The sequence below is a fragment of the Tinamus guttatus genome, unplaced genomic scaffold (assembly GCF_059628265.1).
Source record: "Tinamus guttatus ecotype Peru unplaced genomic scaffold, ASM5962826v1 Tinamus_guttatus_pri_ptg000522l, whole genome shotgun sequence".
Taxonomy (NCBI): Eukaryota; Metazoa; Chordata; class Aves; order Tinamiformes; family Tinamidae; genus Tinamus; species Tinamus guttatus.
The window spans coordinates 375,392-389,814 of NW_028289056.1; the positions used below are offsets into that span (position 1 = coordinate 375,392).

Sequence of the window (14,423 nt, forward strand, 5' to 3'; positions counted from 1 at the left end):
GTTGCAGTTTAAATAGGTAAATGAGTCATTTAACAATGAGTCTGGCCTCCCCTCTGGCTCTCGTCCCCAGCAGGCAGCGATCCAAGCCCTGGGCTGAGGACTGTATGAGCTGTCTCGGGCAATTGCAGAGGTGCAGCCAAAGGTTTTAAACTGGGGCTGAGCTCATGTCCAAGAAGGAGGGCAGGTAATTGAGTTTCTGTTTAGTAGTTACCTTGGTATGTAGGAGAGCAGAGATTCCACCACCCTTTGGAAAATTTCTCCTCTCCTCATTATTTGAATCACTCTGTTATCTACTGGGAATGGGAAGGGATTTCTAACTCATTTTCTAACTCGTGAACTTGGGAATATGTTTCTGACAGAGGTTGCCAGTAATTTCTTCTGTATTTGACAAAACCTCCCTATTTCTGTGCTATACTGGTGTAAATTGAAGCACAGTGTTCATGGCTGGAAGGAGAGGACTTTAGAGAGGAGCCAGTGACAAGTTTGATTATATAGGAATCCTGATTGGTCTTGAGTATCCCACTGTTTCCTTTAGCTTCTACAGCAAACTGATTTCTGTGGTCCACAGTAAAACATCTGTTTTGAAGTGGGTGTGAGCAATGCTGGAAATACATTCAGGCATTTTCTTCATCCTGAGATGTGAACGTCCACCCTGGAATAGTGATGCGGGTTGGAAGGGACACCCTGGATGTCTAATACAACCCTCTTGCTCAGAGCAGGGCTGACTTCAGAAGAGAGCAGGTTGCTCAGAGCCTTTTCCAGTCCAGTTTTGAGTATTCCTGTGTCAGTAATGCTGTTTATTTCTCCTTTTCAGTCTACTGCTGAAGGGTTTAAAGAAGCTGTGCGGTACGTCCTCCCACGCCTCATGCTCATCCCAGTCTATCACTGTTTGCACTACTTTGAGTTACTACAGGTAACGCCCCACACTCTTGTTTCCCGATGATAACATTTTAATGTGAATTTGAGCTTTTAAAAAGGTAGCTACATGTTTACTCCCTGCCCCTGAAAATCTGAAAAACATTAATTTTATACCTGTTAGTATGTGTCTGAAAAGTAAATCCACCTGAGAAGAAATCCTCCAAAGCATCTATGGCTCTGATCTGAGTGTTTAAAGTAGCTATACATTTTATAAAAATAAGTAAACTTTCATTTAACCTAAGATTTAATATAGTTAAAATGAAATATGGCCATCTTTTAATTGTTTCTACGAGTTCTGATTTTTTCTCCATTCAGAAAAAGGTAAGGATTCAAATCAGTATTCTATCTCAAGTCACACTCCAGCTGCAGTTCAGCTGACCTCAGAGTGGGTGGACGTTTCCTTTCAGAATAATAGAAAGAATAATCTGTTCTTCATGTCACTTGTCTGGAGTCCTAAATGGAAGATATTTAGCAAAAAATACCATCTGTCGAAGCATGCCACGCTTCCTCCATAGTAAGGAGGAATGCAAACAAATAGTTAATTTTTCATTTGGGGAATTCTAAGAAATGAGATTGATTAAATGTTCAGGCTTTATGGAATTCCGATTTAGGTGATAAAAAGTTGTTCTTGCGGGATAGATTTCAAGGGTCTTATCAAACCAGTTCTTTATGTTGGCATCCTCTCTGTATTTATAGGCAAATCTGAGTACTGCAGCATTATTTATTTTAGAACAGCTTTTGTTTGTTTGACCACAGGTTGCTTGCACTCATTTTATTGTGTGTGCACTAGCAAGGTAGTCCAATCAGTGGATACTTCCCTTGGGTATAAGGGCTAAAAGCCAAAGAGTAACTAAGCCTGTATCCTTTTGCTTACAAGCAAATGTTTCTGCTATGAGTTAAGAGAAGAGAGGCCAGCAGTCAGCAAAAATGGAACATCTGAGATCTATAAGGATCACACTTGAGCAAGAAAGAATAGCCTTGCTGTAGAAAATGCAGGATCTTGAAAAACACTTAGAGCTTTTTAAGATAGCTGAGGTTAGTGCGGAAAAAGTTTCTATTTGCCCCATTGTGCTGGGAAAGTTTGTGAGGCTTATAGAGTTAGGGGAAGGATTAAATGGGAAATGCTTAAATCAAATGGGTGAAACATCCTGTGGGCTTAGTTTAGCTTTTATTAATGGCATCGAAAGTCTCAATGTAAAATCTCAAGCTAAAAATCAGGGAGTTGTTTTATGACCAGTTCTATGATTAATATCTAACAGGAAACTTTTTACAGCTTAGTCTACTTTTCATTATCTGTAACTTTTTGCATATCACAATTTAGATAAGGAAAATATGGCTGGCTTAATTTGAGTCATGAACCACATATATCCAGCGTATGAATTATTAGTATTTTGTGGAAAGATTTAAGTCCAAGTGATTTCAGTAAATTTTAGGTCAGCTTTTCTATTGATAGTTTAGAACAAAAGTTTTATACCTTTGATAAACTTTTCTCCAGATTGTTGCACTGCCTCTGTTGAGATCAGAAGCCTCACGCGGCCTTAGTTTTAATATTTGCTTCCATAAAGCTTGTGTTTCTCTCAAGAGATCTTCACAAAAGAAAACACCCTAAAGCAGATCCAAGAGCTAAATGGTGTCAGCACAAGCGCAGAGATGCCAGGCTCGCTGTGACATGAGCACTAACAGCCTTGGAAATACATCTCTCCCTCTCAAAATAGTTTAACTTCCTTTTCCTAAAGGGTCAGTTGCATCAGTTGCATTTTTACGTAGGATAAGTCTCAAAAACTTCTTAAAATGCTCTTGTTTCCCATTTGAAAGGCAAAATTGGTTTAGCGACCTGCGTTATGGTAGGGCAGCCTGGCTGCATCTTCAAGCTGGGAATGAGAGTGCAGCAGTGTGGAGTTAAAGAATGAATTCCAAGGTGCCAGTCTTTGAAATATATCTTCTTTTTTCCACGATTTTACAAGCTGCAGGTGCCACAGTCACTGCAAAGATGTTACCTAAAAGTACATAAGCATGTGACACAGTTACTGGCATGTAAATCTTTGTGATATTTAAACTATAGACTGTTTGGGCAGTTTTTTTAGTGAAATGATACCTGTACTATTGAATGGGAGTTTTGACTGTTTTGTAATTTTAAATTGAAGGTGAAATGCTTTGCATATAGACGTGCTAGTTGGTTTCTGTAGTGACAGGCTGGTTGTTATTTATGTTCTAACCATTACTGCAGAGAAGACAGTTCATTTTTGATAGCCTGTCTTAAATCTGCAATGCTGTAAGATTTTTCTCTCTCTCTCGGAGGCTTCGAGCCAGCTCCTAACGCCAGTTAATACTGATGGATTGGCCTTGTACCTGCACATTCTTTAAATTGTCTCACATCTTTGGAGAATGAATTTTGGCCTTCTCCTTAGTTTACTTTATGCTTGTGTCTTGAATAATGCAGCTGGATGCTATGTGAATTATAACATTAGCTTTTATTTTTTTTTAACTAGGAGATTTTAGTAATAGGAATGATGAAATTCGACTTTTATGCAAAGTGTACAGGATTTCTGAGTAGAATTAGAATTGAAGCAGAATTGAGCTTCAGATAACTGAATTGAGAGAGATGGAATAAAATAGTGGATGAGTTGCAGAGACTAATGATGCTTGCTCTTTTGCAAAATGCAGAAACTAATCAACAGGAATTAAAAATTTAAAGGAGAGGATTGCTGTATCCTCTCTTATCAGTCTCTGTGATTCAGGATCATGGATAGTAATACTGAAGTCTCTGAATAAGCCTGCTGGGTGGTTTTTGGTTTGTTTTGTTGTTTCCCTTTTTAGGGGAGGGAGACCAGAAGACAGACAACAGAGAGGAGAAAGCTAGTGCTCTGTCTTTCAATTTTGTGTTTTAAATAGCATGTCCAGAGCATGGGTTCAAAACTCACTCCTCATCAGGAGACTCGGGATGCAGGTGAGGCCCAGATATTCTATTCCTCATGGAGCAAAACCACAACCATCCAAAAGAAGCTTCCTGCAGGCAAACAGCTGTCTGCAGGATGGCACCGTGGCACCAGCAAGCACCTTCTCCCTGCCTCCAACTCATCCATGATTCCACTCAAATCAGGGGTTATTTCTTCAAGCTTTTCAAATACGGAGACCCAAGTGTCACTTTGGTCAAGCAATGGCCTGAAACACCCAAGATTTCTCACCATGTGTCACTTGCCCTCCCCATTTTTATGGTCAGCTAAGCAGTTAACAAGGATCCCCCTGATTAATTTCTTTAAAGATCTTTTAGTTCATTATTTCTTGTTAAAAGCATTGGCTGCAGTGCAATAGTCTGTCATGCAGCAACAAAAACCATGCACTTCACATTCCCAAGCCATGAAACAATGGTAAACAGTAGTCTTTCCTATAGCCTTTCTAATGGACATAGCCTGTCTATGACAGCTGACACCCAGCTTTCTGACTGCTCTTACGAGCTCGCAAAAAGTGATGGAAACAGTGTTCCAAATACTAGTTTACAAGACTGGAAAGAGAAGCAGACTTGCATATGAACCGGTCGGGGCAGAGCCGAGAGGAGTGAAGCTTTGGGTTCCAGGCATGTGCCTGTGCTACGAGTGTGTCTCTTGCAGCACGGGGCTGTGCACTGCTGCCAGGGTGCTGCCTGTGCGTTATCCTACAGGAATTTGCCCCGGAGTTTGGTAGACTCTCAGCTGGCTGCTTTGGCAGCAGGGCCTTGTGCAGGGAGCTCTTCCCAGCACTGCAGTCATAAATCTTGGGGTTCTTGTAGTTACAGGGTGCAATAACATTTGCACGCTGGCCCCTTCTGCCTCCATGCAGTGCTTAGGGCTGCAGAATCCTCCTCTGTGGTGCAGAAACCCGTGTGCGCAGCCGCTTTGTGCACGATCTGCCCCAGGGAGTCCCTTCTGCCCACGTGAGAGGCACGAGGGCTTGAGGCGCTTTGCACGGCCTGAAGTGCCCTGTGCTGCTGACCTCTGCATCACGGCCTTTTGGTTTGTCTGATCCTCCTTAGCAGCAGGGGAGAGGTCAGAAACAGCCCGTGGCACCTTGACGCTGCTTTAATGACAGTGGTTGTGTGTTCAGGCGTTGACAGGTAACCTGGGCACAGCTTGTGGCACTGAGGATGGGCACAGCAAAGGGTGAAGGAAATCACGCTAAGAAAAACCAGCCAGCCTGGTGAAAAAATGCAGGTAGTGATCCAAAGTGGGTAGGTTATGCAAACAGATAACCCAAATATATTATTTTCTGATATCTTTAATTGATAATCAGAGTGTTCTGGGTTTCAAAATATAGTGCCTGCCCCTTCTAGGCTGCCTAAGATATTTTCTGATATCTTTAATTGATAATCAGAGTGTTCTGGGTTTCAAAATATAGTGCCTGCCCCTTCTAGGCTGGGCTCCTTAATGTGAGCAGGGTAAAGCAGAGCTTTAATGTGAGCAGGGTAAAGCAGAGCTTTAATGCAAGCAGGGTAAAGCAGAGCTTGGTGCTTCCTCAGTCTTTCCAGCTCCAGGTATGTTTTAGATATGTGTATTGATACCAGAATTCAAAGCAACTTTATTGAGTGCAATGCAAAGAACTCAAGGGGTCAGATAATCAGTCTGCATTGTGAACAATGTACCAATTAGAATATCTTTAAAATCCTGGAAGCAAAGAGAAATATGTTCTGTTCAAGTCTGTTCAACTCCAAGGTTTCCCTTTATTGATAAGAGTATCTCCATCCTTCTCATGTGACTCGCAGACACAAGATTATCCCTAATTCTTGCATGTGACTTGCTATCTTCCTATCAAGCAAGCCAAAATATCTCAAATTCGATCTTTTGATCTCTTGCACTGTTAGTTAATCATTGATACCAAGAGAGAAACTGCTGTCTTTATGAATTACAAGTAGCTCCTTGTGAAAATGCTGCTCTCGTATGGTACGTTCTGCCTCTACAGGAATGTAGGACTGCATAAAATAAAGCTTAATTCTTCCCTAGGTATTTAACACAACAATAAACAAATCAGATATGTTCAAAAGTCTTCTTCCTAAAGTACTGAGAGTCGACTAAATAGCAGTGCCAGGTTCTCTGCACACCGTGGCTGCTATTCTCTAGTAGTTCTGAGAATTATAGTAAGCAGTGTGTTTCATTACTTTTTTAATTAAGTTTAATAGCTGTTACTTTCTATCACCACTGGTATTCCCATGTTGCTCTGGCAAAAGCAGGACCCTTTTCCCATTCCTAAAGATTTACCTATTTTCTGGCTAACAACTGTGTTGCAGTTTGCCCCTGCTTTTCAGGTAGACCTTTTCCCTTCCCTGTGCTGTTCCTCAGCTCAAAAACTCCCCTGGAATTTTTTGTCCTTGAAACTTTCAATTCTCTCAAATGCAAGATTGAGATTGTTTGGGCATGCGAAAAATAGACATTTTGCTATTTTAAAATACATGAAGGGAGTGGGCCAATCTGGTCAAATCCTGTTCTCTCAATTACTTTTAGAGGAAGCTACATATCCTTGCTGAGGGAACATAGTGGGGAAAGGAAAAGAAGGCTTCTGCCATGCTGAGTGATTGTAAGTAATATTTCTCTTAAAGTACCTAGGCACAACAGTGTTTATCCAACACTGCATGGCATATTGACTTGCTTTTACTCAGCAAATTTGTTTGCCTGAATTTTCTTTAAAAAGTGTGTGCAGTCTGAAACGTGAAAGGGGTTAACAAGAAACATCTGCTTTTGGAGTGAACACCTTGAAGAACCAAAAAGAGGAATAGACTTTCCTCATACCATACTGCTGCAATATATGTATATGGTGTGAAAGCCAGTCCACCTTTGTAATTTAAGGAGTTTCTGCCTCATAGCAAGCAAAAATCTGCCCTTTCTAAGAGAGACCTGCTGATTCTCGCTGTGCTCTGGGTATCAACCCTTGAATTTCAGCCTCTAGTGTGGCAGAATTTGCAGTGCAAAGCTGGTATTTCTTCTTGCACCAGAAGAGTTTGCCCAAGCTGAATAAAGGAGGGAGATTCTTGGTCGTTTTCTCTCTAAGTCTTGCTCTGAAATGGCGAGATTAAGTGACTAATTGTAGGAACATTACATGTAGATAGTTATATGAAATAGCATCTAATCATTCAGAATGTTGAAAAAAATTATTACCGGTGGTGAAGCGGGATGTTAGTGAAAAGATAAAGCTGTGTGTGACCATTAGGGTTATCTCTTGGTAACATAAAGGGTAAAGGGCTGTCTTCTCTAAACTCCCTCCTGGCTTCTCCCACCACAAAGCTGCAGACTCTCCCCGAGCATCGGACAATCTCTCTGCTTTAGTTACGTGCGCGGCTGGTTTGGAGGGTGCTCCTGGCAGTGCTCGTGCTGCTCCCTTTTAGTCCCTGGCTTCCCGGGGTGCTGCGGCGCACGCTGCTGCGTCGGGGTGTTTGCCCGGCCGCCTCCGCTCCCGGCAGCGAGATAAACCTGACGGCAAAACGTCCCTTGTGTCGTAGCAACTGCAGGAGTGCAGCGAAGACGAGGAGGATCGGGAGTGCTTGAAACAGGCCATCACCGCCCTGCTGAACCTGCAGTGCAGCATGGAGCGCATCTACAGCAAACACTCGCCGCGGCGGCGCCCGGGGTAACGACAGGCCGGAGCTCCCTGCTGTCCCGGGGCTGGCGCGGGAGGATAACGGATAACGGGGCAGGGTTTGTGGGTTTTGCTGGGTAGCTTCTCGGGGTAGATCTTGGTGCCAGTGTCCATTCTAACTGGAGCAGCAGCCCCAAACTTCCACTTTCCACTTCTGTGAATCAGACAGATGAGACACTGGGGAGTTACCAGTAATGCCATTGCTAACCTCTGAATTTTGCTAAGAAAGGTCTATGGAAACCATAGAATCACGGAATGGTTGGGGTTGGAAGTGACCTCTGGAGATCATCTAGTCCAACCCCCTACTCAAGCAGGGTCATGTAGAGCAGACTGCCCAGATCCATGTCCAGATGGCTTTGGAATATCTCCAAGGAAAGAGACTCCACCACTTCCCTGGGCAACCTATTGCAGTGCGCAGTCACCCTCCCAGTAAAGAAGCTTTTCATAGAATGATGCCAATTTATTATTCTGGCATTATAAAGGAAGATTAAAATAATTTTAATCTTCCTTTAGGCAAAGCAGTGCATAGGGATTATTTGGAACGCCAAACTTGCTTAGGGGTTTTGTTAGTGTAAAGCAATAACAATATAAACAGTTAATTGGGTTTTTAGTCTGTTGTGATGGCAAATGTGGAACATGCCCGTCATGACTTTTTTCTTCTACTCATCTAAGGGAGCCAGTCTGTCGCTTCTATAACCGCCAAATAAGAAGTAAGCATTTGGCCATCAAGAAAATGAATGAAATCCAGAAAAATATTGATGGCTGGGAAGGCAAGGATATCGGGCAGTGCTGCAACGAGTTCATAATGGAAGGTGCACTGACAAAAATAGGAGCCAAGCACGAGCGCCACATCTTCCTCTTTGATGGTTTGATGATCAGTTGTAAAACCAATCACGGCCAGTCCCGGCTTCCTGGCTACAGCAACGCGGAGTATCGCCTTAAAGAAAAAATCACCATGCGGAAAATACAGATTCTGGATAAAGACGACACGTGTGAGTACAGACACGCGTTCGAACTCGTTTCTAAGGATGAGAACAGCATCCTGTTTGCCGCCAAGTCTGCCGAGGAGAAGAGCAACTGGATGGCCGCGCTCATCGCGCTGCAGTACCGCAGCACGCTGGACCGCATGCTGGACGCGGTGCTGCTGCAGGAGGAGAACGAGCAGCCGCTGCGGCTGCCCAGCGCCAGCGCCTACCGCTTCGTGGTGGAGGACTCCGAGGAGAACATTGTCTTCGAGGACAACCTGCAGAGCAGGAACGGGATCCCTATCATTAAGGGAGGAACCGTGGTGAAATTAATTGAAAGGTTAACCTACCACATGTATGCAGGTATTTACATTTTTTTATATATTTTTTAACCTTTTTTTAAGATGGGGCTTGTGTGAGTGATGCAGTTAATCCCTTTGCTTGCTTTTTTGGTGCTTATAGTTAAGTGTAAAGCAAGGTTTGAGGAGATAACCTGCATCTCCTACCAAACAGGGTGGCTTTCCTGGAAAAGCCACAAAAAAAAGTGAAACTGAAGTAGGGGCATGAAACACTAGTGGGATGAAACTGTTTGGTAGGTGTTAGGTTTGGGGCAGCAGAGATGCTCTGAGGGGGACTGCACTGAAGTTAACAGACTGAGGCTAGGGGAATTTTTATATTCAAGTACTAGTGGCCTGTGCTGTGTTTTTTGTAAGGCTGCTACATTAAAAATGGCATCTGGGATTTAGGGTCCACCAACTTTTAAACCACTGCAAAGCACAATTTGTCCAGTGATGGTGAGGGCCGGTATTCAGACAAGCCTTTTGAGTTGTGCACTTTACTGCGACAGCTAAAAGGGGTTTGTGTTGAGCCATGTGCCATAAAAAAGCTCACAAGCGCTGTCCTTCTGCCCCCAAGCACTAACAGCACGTGGAGGGACTTGCAGCACGTCACAGAATCACAGATCTTGGAGACACCTCATAATTTGGTCAAAACATGTTTTTTAACTTCTCCCATTAATGTCAGTTTGCATTAGATGGCTACTCCTGCCCATCTACGTTTAGTTTTAAGTCTCTGTGTTTGGAGAAGCCCCACAGCTGGGGCACAGTTGGACGCACAGTTCCGCAGGAGCCTCTTGTAGAGTCTCCCAAGCAGCTCCCGGGCTCCGAGCGGCTGCCAGGGAACCCGACGTTGGTGGAACTTGGGCTGCAGGGAAGAGCAGGGGAGGTTTGAGAGCAAAAACCCTGTGCAGGGCTACGAGGACACCTCAAATCTGCAGCCTTGGGAAGAGGAGGGAATGCAGAGGTGTTGGAGCATGTTTGCACCCCCAGGAGATGCCCCTCCGGGTGACTCTTCCCACATCCCAGCGCTGTTTGTTCCTGGGCTGCCCTGGGTGCTGCTGCGCATCCCCCCGGAGCAGCTTTCTGCCCCCAAGGGCCTGATGCAGCATCGGGACCAAACAGGGACCTTCAGGGCCCAAAGTAACGGCCCCTGTTTATCCCCTTGCTTATTCCCAGCGTAAGCAGCTCTGTATTAAAGAGTATGATGAAAAGAAGTGGACAGGACTGAAAACAGGGAAACTATGTTTAATTAAAGCTAAGCATTTAATAAGGATTTTATTATTATTATATTTAGGCAGCGGCATCTCAGGTCTCTAGTTACACAACCAAGTAGTGTTTATGCACTGTGCCACCCTGCTTGCTGCCCAGGGCAGCCTGTGCTCTGGAGATGGGTCAGGATTCCCTAATTTTTCACCCACGTAGCTTCAAATCAGCAGGGAGCCGTAGGGGAGGTGCTGGGCTCCGTGAGATTGATTCCACTGCTTTAAACTTCTGCTTTCCTTGGGAGCATACATGGATTTTTTTTTAAATGTTTGAAATTAGATAAAAAACAGCCCATCATTTTCTTACTTTTATCTTTACAGATCCTAATTTTGTACGTACCTTCCTTACCACGTACCGCTCCTTTTGCAAGCCCCAGGAACTGCTGAGTTTGCTGATTGAAAGGTAAGCAGCACTGAGGACACCGAGAGGCTTTGTGCTTCCTCCCTCCTGCTCCTCCTGCCAGGTGATAACGTGCCTGAGCAAACCTGAAAAATGAAGAGGTTCACGAAGCAGCAATGTGTTAAAAAGGGATAATGATACGAGTCTTTAATACAAGCTTTTTTTTTTTCCAGTTGTTAAATAATTGACCTGAATTAAATATCAGCTGGAGCACTTGGTGTGCTGCAGCGGAGAGGTGTTAATCTGTTGAACAGGGGAGGGTGTCTGAGTCTGCCCTACCATTAATGCAAATAAGAACTAAAATGTTCTAAGCAGTTCGTTTGATTGGCACAGACCATTAATGCAAACAACGTGTTAATGCAGCGTGATAAAGCAGCTCTTGGGCTTTCTGCTAATCTTCACTTAATCGAGCTGGCAGGTAGCTGAAAATCTTATATCCTAGTCTAGACATCCTGTGATGACCAGAGAACTAGTGAGTTATCCGGGTGAGAGCTGGATGTGCGTGTAGCCAGGGGAGGAAGGACCTTCCAGGCAGGCTGGATATGAGATGAGAGCTTCGGTTTCACTGCAGTGAATGTTTTGGATGCACTTGCTCTCCGTGTGATACATAAAGGGGTTGTGTTTTATCTTAACGAGCATCGGTTTTCTTGGTGCCTGTGTTCCTAGGTTTGAAATCCCGGAGCCCGAGCCCACCGAAGCGGACAGGCAGGCCATTGAGAAGGGGGAGCAGCCCATCGGCGCCGACCTCAAGCGCTTCCGCAAGGAATACGTCCAGCCAGTCCAACTCAGGTTTATCTGCTTTCCAGTTTGCTCTGTCAGAGGCAGATTTTAGGCCAGTGATTATACTCTGCTCCTGGAGACCGTAATCTCTTCTGGAGACTGCTGTCCCGTCGAGCAGGGACTTATCATGGTTGGCAGCCAGGCTAATAGCCCAAACCATGTCCTGATTAGTCACGCTGATTTCTGTTGTTGTTGTTGTTGTTGCAACAACTGTCCTTTGGTTCCCTGCGGCTCGCGGCTGTGATTGCACCGCCGACAGGAACGCTGTATGGTGCTGTGTGCAGGGGTGTGCGTGAGAGACGTTCAACTGCAAGTGTTTCTGACAGCATTTTCAATGGATTCCTTGTTAACAGGAAGGTAGTTTCTCCGTTCCCATGTTTTTCAGTCCTGCTGGTGTTTCACTATGGATGTATTTGCACACAGATAGGAGAGTCTTGTCCCAGCCACGCATGGAACAGGCTGCAGTGAATCCTCAAGGTCTTGCTGACCAAGCTAACTTGGAGAACAATTAAGTGTCTCCAGCCTGAACGCAGCTGATTGTTGTAATTGCCCTGACAGAGCTTTGAGTCAGGAAGAGACACAGATCACAGCCAAACACTTATTAGAACAACTTTTATTAATAGGGCTGTTAATAACAGCTTGATGCTATTAATAATATAATGGCAGATAACTGCCATTTTATGTGCATTTATGTGCAGTGCCTTCAGTTCCTCCCTCGCCACACACAGTCCTTCACAATGACCTATTTGGAGCAACAGCAGTTTGCTCACAAGAGGAGAGTTATCCTGACACGCCAGTGCCTTCCAGACAGACATTCAGAAAGTCCTTGGAGGTCTCTTTTTTCATCGGATCGGATTTTTATATAGCTATATATAAAAATATAAAATATATGTGTATTTAATCCCATAGTGTATCCTCCATGTAATCCTCGAGCTGCTTGGGTCCCGCAGCCCATTCCAAAGTTTCCAGAGTTTTTGGCTAGATGAAGCCTATGTGAGGGCATGAGAAAGAGGAGCTGTTCAGCCAGAAGTGCAGTCAGCCAAACCAGGCAGTTTTTCTTGCTTTTTCAGTATTCCTACCATGACATGTCCAAGACAAAGGCTGATTAGATAAGTGTCTGCATTACTGTTACTAGGAGCTCATTCCAAAACATCATTCCTTTGATGGCTGGAAACTGTCATTAATTTCCAGCCTAAATAGTCCACGTAGCCATTTCTTTGTGGGATAAACTTTATTATTTATCTTAAATAGTTCTCCTCTTCCCAGTGTTTAATGCCTCGATGTGTTCATGCAGATCACACCCATCTCTTCATCTGCCTAAACCAAATGAACCAGCCTCTCTGGTGCTCTGACTCCCCAAACCTGGCAGTGTAAAATCAGGTGCCTGCCCTGTCCCTCTTGGAGGCTCTTGCAGCCTGGATTTTCACTGCTCTTAAGAGCTGAAGTGCGAGGGCAGCTGTAGTTTAGTTTTAAAGGCTGATTTTTTAGTGGGCTGTGTAAGAAAGTATAAAAAAAATGAGAAAGGTTATAGTGGTGTCTGTAAAGCAAGCACTGCATCCTCTAGTATCATTTGTAAAAATAAAAAGATGCAAAAGAAGGGTAATATGTTTGCAGCAACTTCTGAGGTGAAATAGTAGATCTTAATTAGGTTTGGAGTTAAAACAGATCTTTTCACTAATTTCTGATTACATTATAAGTACCCATTTTTTCTGTTTTTGATGTCTTTATTCCCTCTTTTGAAACCAGCTCAACACTAGCAATTTAAAGTTTTTTTTAAAAAAAAGGCCAAAAACTAAATATATATAATAAGATTCGAAAATTAGGCTCTGAACCCTTGAGGACTGCTGTAGTAACTGGCACATGCCTTGGTCTGTATGTATTTTATAGTCTTTCATTACACGAATTTGTAACTCAGCTTTCTTAGATTTGTGCTTCATTCAATTTCCATGTTTTTAAAACCAAAATACAATATTTGATCTTTTCTCTCCTTCCTCAGAATATTAAACGTTTTTCGGCACTGGGTAGAACACCATTTTTATGATTTTGAGAGAGATCTGGAGCTGCTGGAGAGGTTGGAGACGTTCATTTCTAGTGTAAGAGGTATGGTAATTCGTAGTCCTCTATGTTGATCTTCCACATTATAACATAACTTGTCAGCCTAATCCTGACAGATATTAGACATGGGAATATCTTTACACATGCAAGTAATTTTAATGAATAATTTAAATTTAATTGAGCTGTTTGAGAGTCACATTTACATGAAGGAGCTTTGGCCTGGAGCAGTAGCCTCTGGTGTATCTGGCTCTGGGCAGGAATGTTCCCCCATGCCTGAGGATATCCACTGCCCTCCATAGCCTCCTCAAGGAGTCCTCCCTCCCTGCTTGGGATTCCAGAATTCCTACTTTTGGTTACTGAGATAGAAAAAAAACTATCTCACTTCTTTCCCATTCAGGATTCAGAACTTTGAAAACAGTCTTGTCCAATTTCATTAAATCAGTTACCAGCAATCAGACAGGATGATGTCATAAATTCTTTGTTTTCTTCTTTTTCTCTTTTGCAGGAAAATCCATGAAGAAGTGGGTGGAATCGATTGCTAAAATCATCAAGAGAAAGAAAGCTCAAGCCAACGGCATTAGCCACAACATCACGTTTGAGAGCCCGCCGCCGCCGGTCGAGTGGCACATCTGGCGCATCGGGCACAGCGAGAGCCTCGACCTCATGACGCTGCATCCCATAGAAATCGCCCGGCAGCTGACGCTCCTGGAGTCGGACCTGTACAGGTGGGTGTGGAACTAACCCGCGTCTCTCTGGGAAGAGCAAGGGGAAAAATGCTAGTTCGTATAATAAGTTGGACACTCACAGAATCCCAGAACGGCTGAGGTTGGAAGGGACCTCTAGGGATCATCCAGTCCAGCCCCTGCTCCAGCAGGGACACCCAGAGCAGGGGCACAGGGCGGCATCCAGGCGGGTTGGAAGATCTGCAGAGAAGGAGCCTCCACAGCCTCTCTGGGCAGCCTGTGCCAGGGCTCTGGCACCCTCACAGCAAAGAAGCTCTTCCTCACATGGAGATGGAACTGCCTGGGGTTCAATCTGTATCCCTTGTCCTGTCACCATCCCTTTGACTCTCAGAAAGTAGAGGAAGGAGGTTTTCTTGCTATCT

General features: G+C 44.0%; 1 protein-coding gene across 1 annotated transcript in view; it reads left to right on the top strand.

The window, feature by feature from the left end:
* The window catches only part of SOS2 (SOS Ras/Rho guanine nucleotide exchange factor 2), a 45,596-nt gene that overhangs the window by 23,273 nt on the left and 7,900 nt on the right, over positions 1 to 14,423 (top strand). Inside the window, exons 8-14 of the mRNA XM_088533784.1 lie at positions 815 to 913; positions 7,382 to 7,509; positions 8,191 to 8,846; positions 10,405 to 10,486; positions 11,150 to 11,272; positions 13,260 to 13,363; positions 13,824 to 14,043. Of these exons, the coding sequence (XP_088389910.1) occupies positions 815 to 913; positions 7,382 to 7,509; positions 8,191 to 8,846; positions 10,405 to 10,486; positions 11,150 to 11,272; positions 13,260 to 13,363; positions 13,824 to 14,043 (1,412 nt within the window). The remainder of the gene's footprint in view (positions 1 to 814; positions 914 to 7,381; positions 7,510 to 8,190; positions 8,847 to 10,404; positions 10,487 to 11,149; positions 11,273 to 13,259; positions 13,364 to 13,823; positions 14,044 to 14,423) is intronic.